Source organism: Lytechinus variegatus, chromosome 6 (assembly GCF_018143015.1).
Source record: "Lytechinus variegatus isolate NC3 chromosome 6, Lvar_3.0, whole genome shotgun sequence".
Classification (NCBI taxonomy): Eukaryota; Metazoa; Echinodermata; class Echinoidea; order Temnopleuroida; family Toxopneustidae; genus Lytechinus; species Lytechinus variegatus.
Genome location: NC_054745.1, coordinates 12,631,144 through 12,645,208, shown reverse-complemented (window position 1 = coordinate 12,645,208; position 14,065 = coordinate 12,631,144). Strand labels below are relative to the sequence as shown.

Sequence of the window (14,065 nt, the reverse complement as noted above, 5' to 3'; positions counted from 1 at the left end):
AAAAGTGGATCCAAAATTGAACGATGAATGGATAATGCATTTCATACATGTTGACTTTGCTTGCTTTCCATAGTTGCGATTGTTCGTATCAATCACAGCTGTTTGTAAGAAGGACCCATGGTGTGTACCGTTAAAGCCTGTGTATAGCTTTGGTAAAGGGTCAATAATGTGATTGATAATCGAATATCATCTAATATGACAGTCTTACTGAAGCGTAGAGACCGTTAGATATTTTTCCAACTGCACTTCTCTGAGAAAATTTCAAGTATTCAAATCTTGGATATATAGCGCCCTCTCTCGGCGATGCTTGTTTTAAATTTAAAAAATGGGCATTCAAGCACTTATCTTATAAATTTAGTGATTAGATATCCAAAAGTTACAGACATAACATATCTTGAAAGTTTCAGCCCATTCCATGATTTGGAATAGGATTTGATTGAAAGACAAAAACACACTGATATTTTAATTTGATCGGGTGACCCGATCAAGTTAAATTTCCATGTAAAATTGCAAAATTTATCCTGTAAAACACATTTTCAGTTCATATCCTCCACATCATAACTGTTATAGGGCATATCCATTCATATTAGCTAGCAATGAATTTGAATAGTGATAGGTGCATTTTGGTGGATTTACCAAAACTATACACAATCTTTTTTTTTTGTGCAATTGTTCTTATCACCATGCAGACTTTCAAGCATTTCACAATTTAAATAAAGTTCATTTTGAGACAATATTTAAAAACAATATTATACAAATAATGCATGCAGCCGAGTGCGTGAGTGGAAATGCAGAGCACGCGAGGATTCTTTAGATAGGTGCGGCACTGTGGCGGCGAGTGCCCAGTGTGCACCATCTGAAGAAACCAAGCTTTCTCTGCATTTACTTTTACGCATGACAGACCAAGTGCATTATTTGTTTTATGAAATAGCAACACAAAAAACAAAGTCCTAAAAAGTTACAGTAGTTTTATTGGACTTCTTCCGGAACTTCTACCGCACTACTCTGCTTGAGCGTGCAGTGTCAATTTTCGTTGCGCACCTTGTGTGCTGCAGTGCAGTGCACAAAAAATTTGGATGTCATGTGATGCATATTGGCCAATCGCGATGCTTGAAATAATGACTTCTGGTTCCTGTTTAGTTTGTCTTCAATTTCCTTGTCAGATTGTATTCTTTGGCTCGTATTCTGAACTTGTTTTTTTTTTAAACTCTGGGCCCCGTCTTACAAAGGGTTACCATTGATCTGATCAACCACAACTATGGAAAGCCAGCAACATCAACATCTGAAATGCACGTTCATAATATTTTCTAGATATGATGTATATTATTCATACATACATGTACATGATTTGTTTGAGAATTTAGTATGCTTCTCTTTGTTTATAAAGGACATTGTGCAAATATCCTGTATAAAGAAAATATGTTATTGATGGATTTCCATAGAGTTGATGGTGATAGGATCAATTGTAACTCTTTGTAAGATGGGCTCCGGTCTATTGGGTAATGGAAAGCCAACTGTTACATACATTTGTAAATGTGTAGCAGAACAGGCTTTGTTCATCAACTCAATTGTCATATTATTCATTCATAATTTTCTAGGAACCTTAATTAGTTTTCCTCACTTTTCTTAAAACATCACAAAAGAGCGCATTTGATATAAGAACAATTTTTCCCTTGATACATAGATTTAAAATCTGGTATTTGATCACATAGCTGATACTATTTTAACTGTATCTTTTCTCTTCTTCGTCTCTTTCTCTCATTGTCTCTCTTTGTCTCTGTTCATCTGTCTCTCATTATGTTTTGTGTCTTCACCACTCTCTCATCTATCATTCTCTGTCCTCCTCTCTCTGTATCATTTTCATCTTCTCTCTGTCTCCACTACTCTTTCACTGTCTGTCTGTCTGTCTCCCTCTCTCTCTGTCAGGGACTGGACCGAGTGTCGTATGCTACTGCCTCAGATGGCCCACTTTGACGAGTGGTTCATCATCCTACCCCAAGATCAGACCTGGAGGGAGAGCGAATACATCGATACGGACGAGCTCCGCATCCCTTACGACCTTCTCGAAGGCTACGAAGTGGAGTGTGAGAATTGCTTCCAGGATCACGTCAATAGGCTCAATGCTGCGAAGAGGAAAGAGAGGTAAGTCTTAGGGGGAAATGCATGTTTGGGGGAAACAGAGATGAGTGCGAGGAGGGAGGGAATACATCGATACGGACGAGCTCCGCATCCGTTACGACCTCCTCGAAGGCTACGGAGTGGAGTGTGAGAATTGCTTCCAGGATCACGTCAATAGGCTCAATGCTGCAAAGAGGAAAGAGAGGTAAGTCTTAGGGGGAAATGCGTGTTTGGGGGAAACAGAGATGAGTGCGAGGAGGTGCGAATACATTGATACGGATGAGCTCCACATCCTGTAAGACCTCCTGGAAGGCAACGAGATGGAGTGTAAGAATTGCTTCCAGGATCACGTCAATAGGCTCAATGCTGCGAAGAGGAAAGAGAGATGAGTCTTAGGGGGAAATACGTGTTAAGGGGAAGGAGTGGTGTCTGCTAGGGGTAATTGTGCATTAGGGAGAAAGTAGATTGAGTGTTTTGGGGAACGTGAACTGAGTGCTCTGGGGAAATTGAGATGAGTCCAAGGGGTAAAAAATGTCTATAGGAAGATAGACCTTTTCTTTCATTCTGAAAAGCGCTGAAAGGCAGCTCAAGCTAAATCCGGGGTAATAATAATTACAACAATGTGACGTGGAATAGATTATTTCTAGATAGATGGCTCTAAATAAATGCCTATTATTATTCTGCTAAAGATGACAAGAACAAACTTGCCAAAACAAGTTTGTATACAGTGCGTCCCAGAAAAAACGAAACCGAGATTTAGCGATCATTTATCATTACTTAATCATAAATAAAATAGCCAAATGACCTACCAATTTAAAGCTTAGAATCTCCTCTTTCATCTGATATTACTTAGATTATTTCTCATTCACGCATGAGTGAGCAAATGCAATTTGAAGAAAGGATATCAAAATCTCATTTGGCGGGGGGTATCTGCGTTTCAAAAAGAAACCCACATTTTTGAAAAGTTCAATATCTCCTCTTTAATTTGATACCTAAATTACAGAAAATGGTCACGAAATAACAAAGTTCTGGTCATTTGAAATAAGGCTTGAATTTCAATAATTTCATAAAATGAAGAGGTTCTCCAGGATGGCTTTCAAACTCTCTCGACACTCTGTTTTGTTGACGATCAGCCATGCATTAAATCTTTTGTTCACCATCGAAAGCTTCTGTGGGAAACCGGTGAAAACACGTTTATCTCATGAAATTATGGAAATACAAGCCTTATTTCAAATGAACAGAACTTTTTTATTTCTTGACCATTTTTTGTAATTTTGGTACCAAATTAAAGAGCAGATATTGAACTTTTCAGAAATGTGGTTTTCTTTTTGAAACCCAGATAACCCCCGCCAAATGAGTTTTCGGTATCCTTTCTTCAAATTGTTTTTGCTCGCTCATGCGTGAATAAGAAATAACCTAAGTAATATCAGATGAAAGAGGAGATTCTAAGCTTTAAATTGGTAGGTCATTTGTCTATTCTATTTATGATTAAGTTATGATAAATGATCGCTAAATCTCGGTTTCGTTTATTCTGGGACGCACGGTATAATGGTCTTTACTGGCATCAAACATGTTCCCTTGGATAAAACATACACGATGTACCACAAAACCTCTGTTTTTATTCATTGATCATCTTTCCCCATGCCATCTCGTTTTAGAATGAAAGCGGAATTCAAGAAGCTCCTGGAATCTCTCCCAAACATCGTCCTCCCTTTCCGTTCCATGGATGAAGACGTTGTCATGGAAGCAATCTCCAACCACGAAAGCTACAAGGAGCTGGACGAAAGCACAAAGATAGCCATTTATAATGTACATCAAGAGGACATTCAGGCGAGGGCACAGTCTGACTTTATTGAGCTACTCATGGAGAAATATGCTCTGCTTGCGGGTGTGGATATCACGCAAAAACCAAGCAGAGAGGTGGAGAAATTGGTCAAACAACTGGAGCATGAACCTAGGTGAGATATTGCTTTGAATCTTAATTAATAGTATGGAGTTTTGAATTCACGTCGTATGGAGGATTCAAGGACATGGGCCCGTATTCTGAAGTCTGGTTTAATGTAAACTCAGGTTTAAAGTTGTGGTTTAAGTATGGATGGCCAATTGTTACATAAACCCCTAACAGCAGAGATATCATATTTCAGCTCATTTGGCTCTTAAATCATTCAGTATAAATAGATGATTGTCTCTACCATCTATGAATCAGGAAAGAGCACAGTAAACATAAGAAGCATACAACTTAATAAAAATGTTGACACTTTTGGCTTCCCATAATTTTAGCACAGAGTTAGACCATGGTCTAAGTTAAACCCGTGTTCAGAATACGGACCAGTAAATGTATTGCAAAATACCTGTCAAATGACAAAGTACAGCTGAAAGGTCTTTGTCGAATATTGGTGAACCAGAGCAGCAGTTCCGTCTTGCGTTTCTGAGCTGACCAAGCAATTAATAAGTCGTTTGTCCACAGTGAGGGACTAAATCAATCTTTTGATTCACCAATTTTTGTCTCACCTGCGAAGCAGAGTGAGACTATAGGCGCCGCTTTTCCGACGGTGACGGCGTCAACATCAAATCTTAACCTGAGGTTAAGTTTTTGAAATGACATCAAAACTTAGAAAGTATATGGACCTAGTTCATGAAACTTGGCCACAAGGTTAATCAAGTATTACTGAACATCCTATTAGAGTTTCATGTCACATGACCAAGGTCAAAGGTCATTTAGGGTCAATGAACTTAGACCATGTTGGAGGAATCAACATCGAAATCTTAACCTGAGGTTAAGTTTTTGAAATGTCATCATAACTTAGAAAATATATGGACCTAGTTCATGAAACTTGGACATAATAGTAATCAAGCATCACTGAACATTTTGTGCAAGTTTCAGGTCTCATGATTAAGGTCAAAGGTCATTTAGGGTCAATGAACTTTGGCCGAATTGGGGGTATCTGTTGAATTACCATCATAACTTTGAATGTTTATTGGTCTAGTTCATTAAACTTGGACATTAGAGTAATCAAGTATCACTGAACATCCTGTGTGCATTTCAGGTCACATGACCAAGGTCAAAGGTCAATGAACTTTGGCCGAATTGGGTGTATCTGTTAAATTACCATCATAACTTTAAAAGTTTATGGATCTGATTCATGAAACTTGGACATAAGAGTAATCAAGTATCACTGAACATCCTGTGCGAGTTTCAGGTCACATGATCAAGGTCAAAGGTCATGTAAGGTCAATGAACTTTGGCCATGTTGAGGTTTTTTGTTGAATAACCATCATATCTCTGTAAGTTTATTGGTCTCGTTCATAAAAAGTGGACATAAGAGTAACCATGTATCACTGAACATCTTGTGCGAGTTAGAGTAGTATTCAAAGTCAGCACTGCTGCTATATTGAACCGCATGATGCAGGTGAGACGGCCAGAGGCATTCCACTTGTTATCAATACATGAAAACTGATTACTCACGAGAATGTGTCCTTTATTGCTTTCACTTTGAAATTATTGTAGACAATATGAAATTTATAAGTAGTTAAACTGCTTTTCTTGTGAACTATGGAAGAGCCGTGGTGTAGTGGTTGAGATTTTCAGCTTGTAAGCCGAGGGTCTTGTGTAGGATATGAAACTCAGTGTAGCCAGAACTGATTGTAGCTTGTCCAGTACTACGTGTGCCTCACCGGCGGCTGACTGGAATACACTCCAGGGAGTGGAGGAAGTGCACACATTTTGATTTGTGTGAGGGAATGACTAATTGAATCTGATGTAAATATATCTGGAAGCGCTTAGACATGTTCTGATTTATTAAGCGCCATATAAAAGCGGCATATTATTTTGTAAACAAATTTTCGGCATTACTCCTAAGTGTTTGAGATTGCATGCTCGATCTGTAATGAAAATCATAAGTCAGAAAAAATTGGAACCAGTTGTATTAGAACCTGCCATCTACTGCTTTCCGGGCAACGACTTAAACACCAGGCTATTCTGGTTCAAATCACCTGGCTAAATCACGATGAACTGCAATTCAAATACCCTCGATCCTCTTCTCTCTGACTCATTAACATGCAAATGCTGTCTGCCGTGGACAATAGTAAATAAAGAGGCTTTAATAGGAGGAAATTATGATTTGTAAATTTTCGGCACTACTCCTATGTGAATATTATTAATATCAAACTTCATCAATTTTTCTCCCTTTCTCTTCCAGGTGGCAGAAGCTATCGGAGATGAGTCTCGAGCGATATATCATGTTGATAAAGCAGCTTGCTTTTGTACATAATCCTACCACAGACAGCTGCTACTATGGGGAAAAGTGTATGGAAAAACTAACGCAATCCTGTATAGAACGAACAGTACAAAAGTGAGATTATTTCAACTTTCATTTGAAGACTCCTTAATATAGCTTTAAATATAAGTCTCATTATTTTAAGGAGTGTTAGGAAATACTGACCCAATCCTTTCAATTTAAGCTGCCTTTAATATAGCGTTAAATATTAGTCTCCGCTTTAAAGGGGGAAGTGAACTGAATGTGGTCTCTCATTGGCAGTGTGTTAAAAATACATAGTCTTAAAATACATGTTTTCAGATATCTACTATTAATACTACAGAGAATAAATTGACCTAAAATTTTATTTGTAGAGAAAAACTAAAATGATTTGAGAGAGAAACTAAAATGATTTGAGAGGAAAAGTAATTGTGTATTGCAGTATAAAGTAGATGATTAGCATGTTATCATTCAAGGTCTATACTACTCGACTGCACTAGCATTATGGGTCAGGAAACTGGCCCCGGGTCCTCAACTACTCATACTTGGTGGCTGTTTCATAAAGCTGTTCGTAAGATAAGAGCTACTTTAAGAACGACTGGTGATGCTTTCTTATGCGCTTAACCATGGCCAGTGAATATATCATTTACCACAAGAAAGGATCACCAGTCGTTCTTAAAGTCGCTCTTAACTTACGAACAGCTTTATGAAACACCCGCCACGTATGAGTAGTTGAGGACTCGAGATGTCGCTATTGGTTCGTATCTGCTTTAAGGTCATCTCAAAGGAACCAGGGGCCGATTGCACGAAAGGGTCTGTCCAAGGACCGTCTTTCGTGTCGCCCATCTTTTATGATACGCAATAAGCGGGGTGTTTCTGAAATTTATGATGAAGAATAAGATTCGTTAGCTTGCTTTTAAATCAAATTTTATACAATTTCATGATATATCACATCATTTTATAAACAAATATATTTTTTATTTTAACGGACGAATGAAATATGTTTGCAGGTAATTTATTTAAAATGCATTCACATGGCGCATCATAAAAGATGGGCGACACGAAAGACGGTCCTTGCAAAGACCCTTTCGTGCAATCGAGCCCAGAGATCTTCAACCATGTATATTTTTCTTCGCAGGTCACCAATCAAAGAACTGGGCACGTGGGATGACTCAAGTAACCGACTCAATATAGTGGTAATAGGCGAAGATGGATTAGCTGATGAGCTAGACACAGAAATCAAGGTATGGGACTGCACATTAACAGTATAGGCAATGTATATGTTTGCACCCTACGTGGTAATAAAACTTTTGTTAAAAAAAACCTAGTGTACTATGGAATGTTCGTTTCTAACTTGTGAGAAAAATGAAAGGTCACCTGGGCCCCGTTGCATAAAAGGTACTATTATGGTAACTTTGCCATCCACTGGTAACTACCATGGTTACGATGATTAACGGCCAATCAAAATCAAGGATTCCATGCAAGTTACTATTGCATGACAAAGTTACCATAATTGTAAGTTTAATGCAACAGGGACCGAGACTGAATCATATGAAGCGAAAATATCCAAGTGAAATCTTGCAGGAATAACTGACAAATGTAATGTTTAAATGAAGCTTTGATTTTTGAGAGATTTGGAATCTGAAATTGCATCGTGATCAAAAGCTCCATGTAGACAAAATCTGAAGAGCCTTTAAAAAAATATATGTATACTGTATTTTGGTATTTTTCAAATGAATCAATTTCAAATGATACAACTCCTTGGGATACAAAACTCATGTAGGTTGTATGTAAATGTTTTGTTGAGTGAAATTATATTGCAGCAATAAACCTATATTAAATAGGATAATCTTCCCCTTTAGATAGGATCAATCACTTCTAGATAGGGAACTTGAATAAGAGAGGATATATAACTTAACTAATTATTTAGTAAATGTAATTAACCCTAACCCCCACCCCCGGGGGGAGGGGGATATGAAAATAATAAAAATTCAAATAAAGAAAGGTAACTACATTTATATATCTTTATTCCTTCAACCAAATTTTTGTTCAAACAGATCAGTTGTTTTTTGTTTTATTTCATTCATTTTTCTTTATAAAGATACAGTGTTTCTTGTTCTTAACAAATATTTATCTGTATTGCAATCTTTTCTGGTTTTTCTAAACTTTATTGAAATACTGAACCCTTGCATGCCTTTTGTAGAATTCACAGGCTAAACAGGGCAGTGGAAGAAACCTTTCCCAGGTACGCGTATGATGCACACCCTCAAGAATTTGCTAACAGATCTCATTAATATTCACCAATATTCTATCAAATGTCATGGTATAAACTGACTGATTATGCTATCTTTTGATGAATTTACTCATAATTCCACATTATTCATTTATTTTCCATGATAATATTCTTTAACAATTTCATTTAAATAATAATTTGAATAATTCAATAATTGACAGATTATATGGGATATATACCTCATTATATTCAATGGTTGAATTATGATTGGAATAAATATTCAATGGAAACTCATAATTGATAATATTAATATAGGAAATAAACAGTGTGTGTTTTTGTGATTTGTTGCATATATATCTTATTATTTTCAAAAAATTAGTTTATTTTTTGTTTTTTCTGGATCACCAAGATCAAAAAATTTAATTCAAGTTTGCTGTGAGGCACACGCACTGCACACACAAATATTTCACTTGTTTTTGTTTGTCCTATTTTGAATGTCAGGGAATAAAGGGAAATTATGGATGGTAAAAGATACAAGATATTCTATTGTGTCTTTGCAACATGATAATTACAAATCAGTTTGTGTTCCTCTGGAATAATGTAAGATTATAGACATGCTTGAACAAAACAAAACATAAACAGTTACACGGGTATGAGTAAATCAAGCAGATATAATGATTGTACATCTATGAAAGTTTGAGTCGTCCAAAATACTTATTATTAACATCATTTTTGTTTATGAAGCCTTGAATACTCTTATAGCAAAGGAGACTTCCCTGCAAAAGCAGGGATCCCGTCCAAAAGTGACCAGCTACTTGTCGACCGAGTCAAAATGGACCATACTAAGACTGGTTTATTTTTCAATTGGTGTACTGCCAGTTCGTCCAATTGCCAGCTCATCTACTATCAGTTTGTCCATGATCCCCATGGGCTAATTGCCATTGCCTCCACTCACCATTTTGCCTAATTATCAGTTGGTCCAATAGCCATTTAGTCCATATGCCATTTGGTCTAATCGGACTAAGCAAAATTAATGAAAATGAAATGATATTAGACCAACACATAATGAGACGAAATGGTCATAGACGAATTTGTGATTAGACAAATTGATGATGGGACCAAATGGTTATTGGATGGTTGTTAGACGCAGTGTTGATTGACGGAATGGTCTTAGACTAAATGAAGTAAGACCATTTAGGGACTGGACTGGTTTACCCTAAAACCCTTTCTAGTAATGGAAATATGCTGTGATGTGTTTGCACCTTTTCACATCTTAAATATAATATCAACTGTCATCTTTATTTTGAATCCACTCTTTCCAACCAATAATTTTATTAGGCCCATAACAACAATGTATATTTTTAATTTTCTAATATGTCATGCATGTACACAAATATTGTTTAAAACATCAACTTAATTAAAATCCATACAATTCAATTTTCTGTAAAGTCAAATACTAAAATTTTATTATTTACATGTAGTTATTCAATTTCAAAAGTATTGATTTTTTATCATTCATATTCCCACTCCATGGTGCCCAAGTAATATTTCTAAATTAACAATCATACTGTATTTCAGTTCTACAGTTTTAAGTAATAGCAATATTTTTGTTTCTTTATTATGAGATATACAGGGAATAATTTTCCTGTTTTTGCATCGCAATTTGCTCCAAATTTTCGAAAGTCTGCTATACATTACGTCATTAGCATGATGTCAGGGACTTTTGCTGACAAATTGTGTTTCTAAGCCAATCACATTGCAAGGATCTTAGTATGGGGGAAGGTTTCATAAAGCATCATGCGAATGATTTTTACGGACAAACCGTTTCAAAGCCAAACAGATACGGTGATTTCAGATTGGAGGAGGGTTTCATAAGGAATCACATCTGGGATTTTTTTTCCCAAAGTTGTCTCTCAAGCGGTCAGATAAAGGTTAACATTGGGAAAATTACTCATAAAAAGTATGATAAAATAATCTGCAGGTCATTTGTTTCATGACGGCAAGACCCCTGAGACATGAAAAAAAATGTGGGATACTGTGAGAAAAGGAAGAATTAGAGCAGTACCTCCAGCCAACTGCAAAGTGGTGGGAATTGACTCTAAAATGTCCTATTGTATTGAGCTCTCTCAACCGTTAAAGGCCTGGTCACACCGCCCGAGCGTCGTTGGAGCGGTCGTGGAACGGAGAGAAAAAATCATCAAGACCAGGAACTCAATGGCCCAAATTCACAAAGGTGGTTTTGAAAACCCAGGGTTGAGTCCATGATTTATGCAGATTTCCTGTATAAATTATGCTTAATTTAGCGATTATATTAGAAAATGTCCAATGCTGATGCGCGCTTTTGTCACAGTGCGTCAAATTAACGCCTGTTGCCGTGGTTATCCACGCTCTTTTATTTATGAGTCCACTGTTCTTATTCATGAGTCCACTCTTCAAACAGTGGACTCGTGAATAAAATAGTGTATCTAACCATGGTAACAGGCGTCAATTTGGCGCACTGTGACAAAAGCACGCATCAGCATTGGAATTTTTTGCACACACGCCCGATATGCATTAAATCAAGCGTTATTTTAAAGGGAAATCTGAATAAACCATGGATTCAACCATGGGTTTTCAAAACCACCTTGGTGAATTTGGGCCAATAGATTCAGATACATAAGAATAGTTCTAATCTTATATATCTCCCATCCTTTGCAGTCGCAATCATATGACGGTGACTACACGTTGGATAAGGTATTATACAGTCTTGATCTGAAGACTATAGAGGGCGACATAACTCATCCTGGTAATCAACTCCAAACGGAAAGCTTCACTCCGCAAGGTAAGAAAAGTGGCTTGTCATTGGGCGATTTCATGTCAGGTGTTGGTGTTGGAAGGACATTTTGGTTAGCACTAACACCTATCCTTAGTTTACACATAAACATGTAATCTAGATCACAATATTGACAGCTCAATACCTAGTGAGTGACTTTTCAGGACCATATTCATTTTTTGATTGGTGTTATACTCATGTGAAAACTGACCACCAACACCAAAAGGTCAACACTGAACTTGAAATCACCCAATTTGCCCTGTGACATTATCTTATAATCTTTGGCAATTCTATTGCATTTGTAAGAAAAAGGATAACAATCGATTGAATAATTGAGTGTAATTGTAAGTCTATGGAAAGCCCTGTACAAAAATATACAATCAGTTATAACTATCAATCGCATCTCTTTGCATTAACCCCCACCCCCCAGGTTGCATATGTGTCTTCACGTCACTAGAGGGTTTCCAGTACGTCAGAGATTGCCTGGAACGTACCATTCTCTCTGATAGGGAGGAGTACAACTCATCTACCCTGAGGGACCTGGCCGTGGTGCTAATGTTCGGTCGGAGTACCAGTCCGGAGGCAGACACGGCCCAAGTCAGGGAGCAAGCCGATAGGTTAAGTAACAGGTATGGTGTCTTTGAAATACCTCAAGTAAAATTTGAAAAGAAAATTATCATATCATGGGCTAAGAAGAATTTTGGAATTAATATAAGGTAATAATAATGGAAAAATTCTACTGTTATAGTAGAATAATAATAATAGTGATGTTGAGTGCACACACCGTCCAGAGACGCTCATGGCGCTAGCGCAGCAACAGTTTCTTTGGATACAAAATTTTATACATGTACATTACAAACAGCTACTTAAAGGGGAAGTTCACCCTGAAGAAAACTTTCTTGTAAAAATAGCAGAAAAAATAGTAAAAAATATTGGTGAAGGTTTGAGGAAAATCCGTTAAAGAGTAAGAAAGTTATTAGAGTTCAAAGTTTTGGATTTGTGACGTCATAACCGAGCAGCTGTCCCATGTGTTATGTAATATAAAATGCATAAATTTTAAATTTTGTATGGTTCCTGATGACTTAATTTTGTTTTCTTTTCATGATCGGGTGTGAAACGATTTGTCTATTGATATACAAAAGTTACAGTGAAAACCATTTTCAATTTTCTGAGAAAATGACATTTCATTGATTTTTTACCATTCGCTATGTAGGAATGCTGCTCGCATATGACGTCACAAATCAAATAATTGAAATTCTAATAACTTTTAATTATTTGATGAATTTTTCTCAAACCTTCGGCAATATTTTTCATTAATTTTTCTGCTATTTTTACAATAAACTTTTTGTCAGGGTGAACTTCCCCTTTAAATATCAAAAGAAATCTTGTATCACTACAAGTACCATCCTGCATCTCTTTGCGAACAATACTGTCACTGTCTGGTAATTTGTAAATATTTCATCTCCTATGCTGACAAGGTATGGCGTCTTATTGCTAACTGCATCTCACAGAATTGGCGCTTTATAAATATGAACTATTATTATTATTATCGGAACAACGTCGCTAAGCACGTTATAGATATATCATTACCCTGATCATTGGGTTTTGGCAGAGATGCCAAGTTCAAAGACCAGCTATGCATGAGATTTTCTGTGAATCTGAGTGAGATCACAGACATTGTGTACAATGTATATGGGGATAGGCTGTGATAGTTGCGTGAGACAGAGATTTGAGGGGATGAATAACAGTCTAAAATGCTCGAGTCTTACGCATAATGCGTGAGGCTTGGTAGCTCTGTTCTGGCATGCACGCACACAGTTAATGCACTTTTTCCACTCCCTGGGGTAGGTTAGATGCGTCTGTGACGTCATAATGGGAAACAGATATGACCTCGTGGTCAGTGTGATCCTAGAAAAATTTGAAAAATTAAAACAATCTTCCCACAAAAAATTCATTCTGCCTACCTGCTTTATGAAACAATTATTGCCTACATTTTAAAACTTGTGCTTGTTGCACAGTGTAAATACCCTTGAATGTGCTGCATTGCCACCACACACTCTTAAATGTGCATTATTTGTTTTATTTTTATTATCCACTTTCTGTAGATTGAACAACTGTCAAATCGTCAATGTGCCTCCCGACAACACCACCCTATGGCAGGGGAAGAAATTCAGCGAATCTCAGATACAGGAGGCCCTCAGGTCTGTGGTGGCTGGTCAGAAATACCGCAGTGGAACCCCCAACCAGGCGGAGAGTGACCGAGGCGAGAACGGCGATAATGCTTTCAGGTTTGAACTTTGAGTCATACAACTGCTAGTTTCTTTGTTGTGAAATGAGCTATAAAATGGATGCTCATTAACCTGCTGACACATCATCTCTGATCTTTCATTCACATTCTATTTTCATCATATTTCCGGGTGTTTTACAAAATTAATTTTGGCATCTGGGCCCTGTCTTACAAAGAGTTGCAATTGATTTGATCATTCATAACTACATGGATTGCCAGCAACGTCAACATCTCTTATGCATGTGTGGTCAAAATATTTGCTAGCTTTGATGTATATTCATGCATTCATTGTTTTGAAAAATCCACTGTGTTTCTTTGTTTGCAAAGGACATTGTGCATATTTCCTGTAGAAAAAATTA

General features: G+C 37.0%; 1 protein-coding gene across 13 annotated transcripts in view; it reads left to right on the top strand.

The window, feature by feature from the left end:
• Nucleotides 1-14,065, top strand: part of LOC121417020 (rho GTPase-activating protein 35-like) — a 155,492-nt gene that overhangs the window by 53,177 nt on the left and 88,250 nt on the right. For all 13 annotated transcript variants that reach the window (XM_041610572.1, XM_041610559.1, XM_041610566.1 and 10 more), the window contains exons 7-14: nt 1,927-2,142; nt 3,777-4,076; nt 6,318-6,470; nt 7,513-7,618; nt 8,578-8,619; nt 11,305-11,428; nt 11,850-12,048; nt 13,525-13,707. In XM_041610572.1, the coding sequence (XP_041466506.1) occupies nt 1,927-2,142; nt 3,777-4,076; nt 6,318-6,470; nt 7,513-7,618; nt 8,578-8,619; nt 11,305-11,428; nt 11,850-12,048; nt 13,525-13,707 (1,323 nt within the window). The remainder of the gene's footprint in view (nt 1-1,926; nt 2,143-3,776; nt 4,077-6,317; nt 6,471-7,512; nt 7,619-8,577; nt 8,620-11,304; nt 11,429-11,849; nt 12,049-13,524; nt 13,708-14,065) is intronic.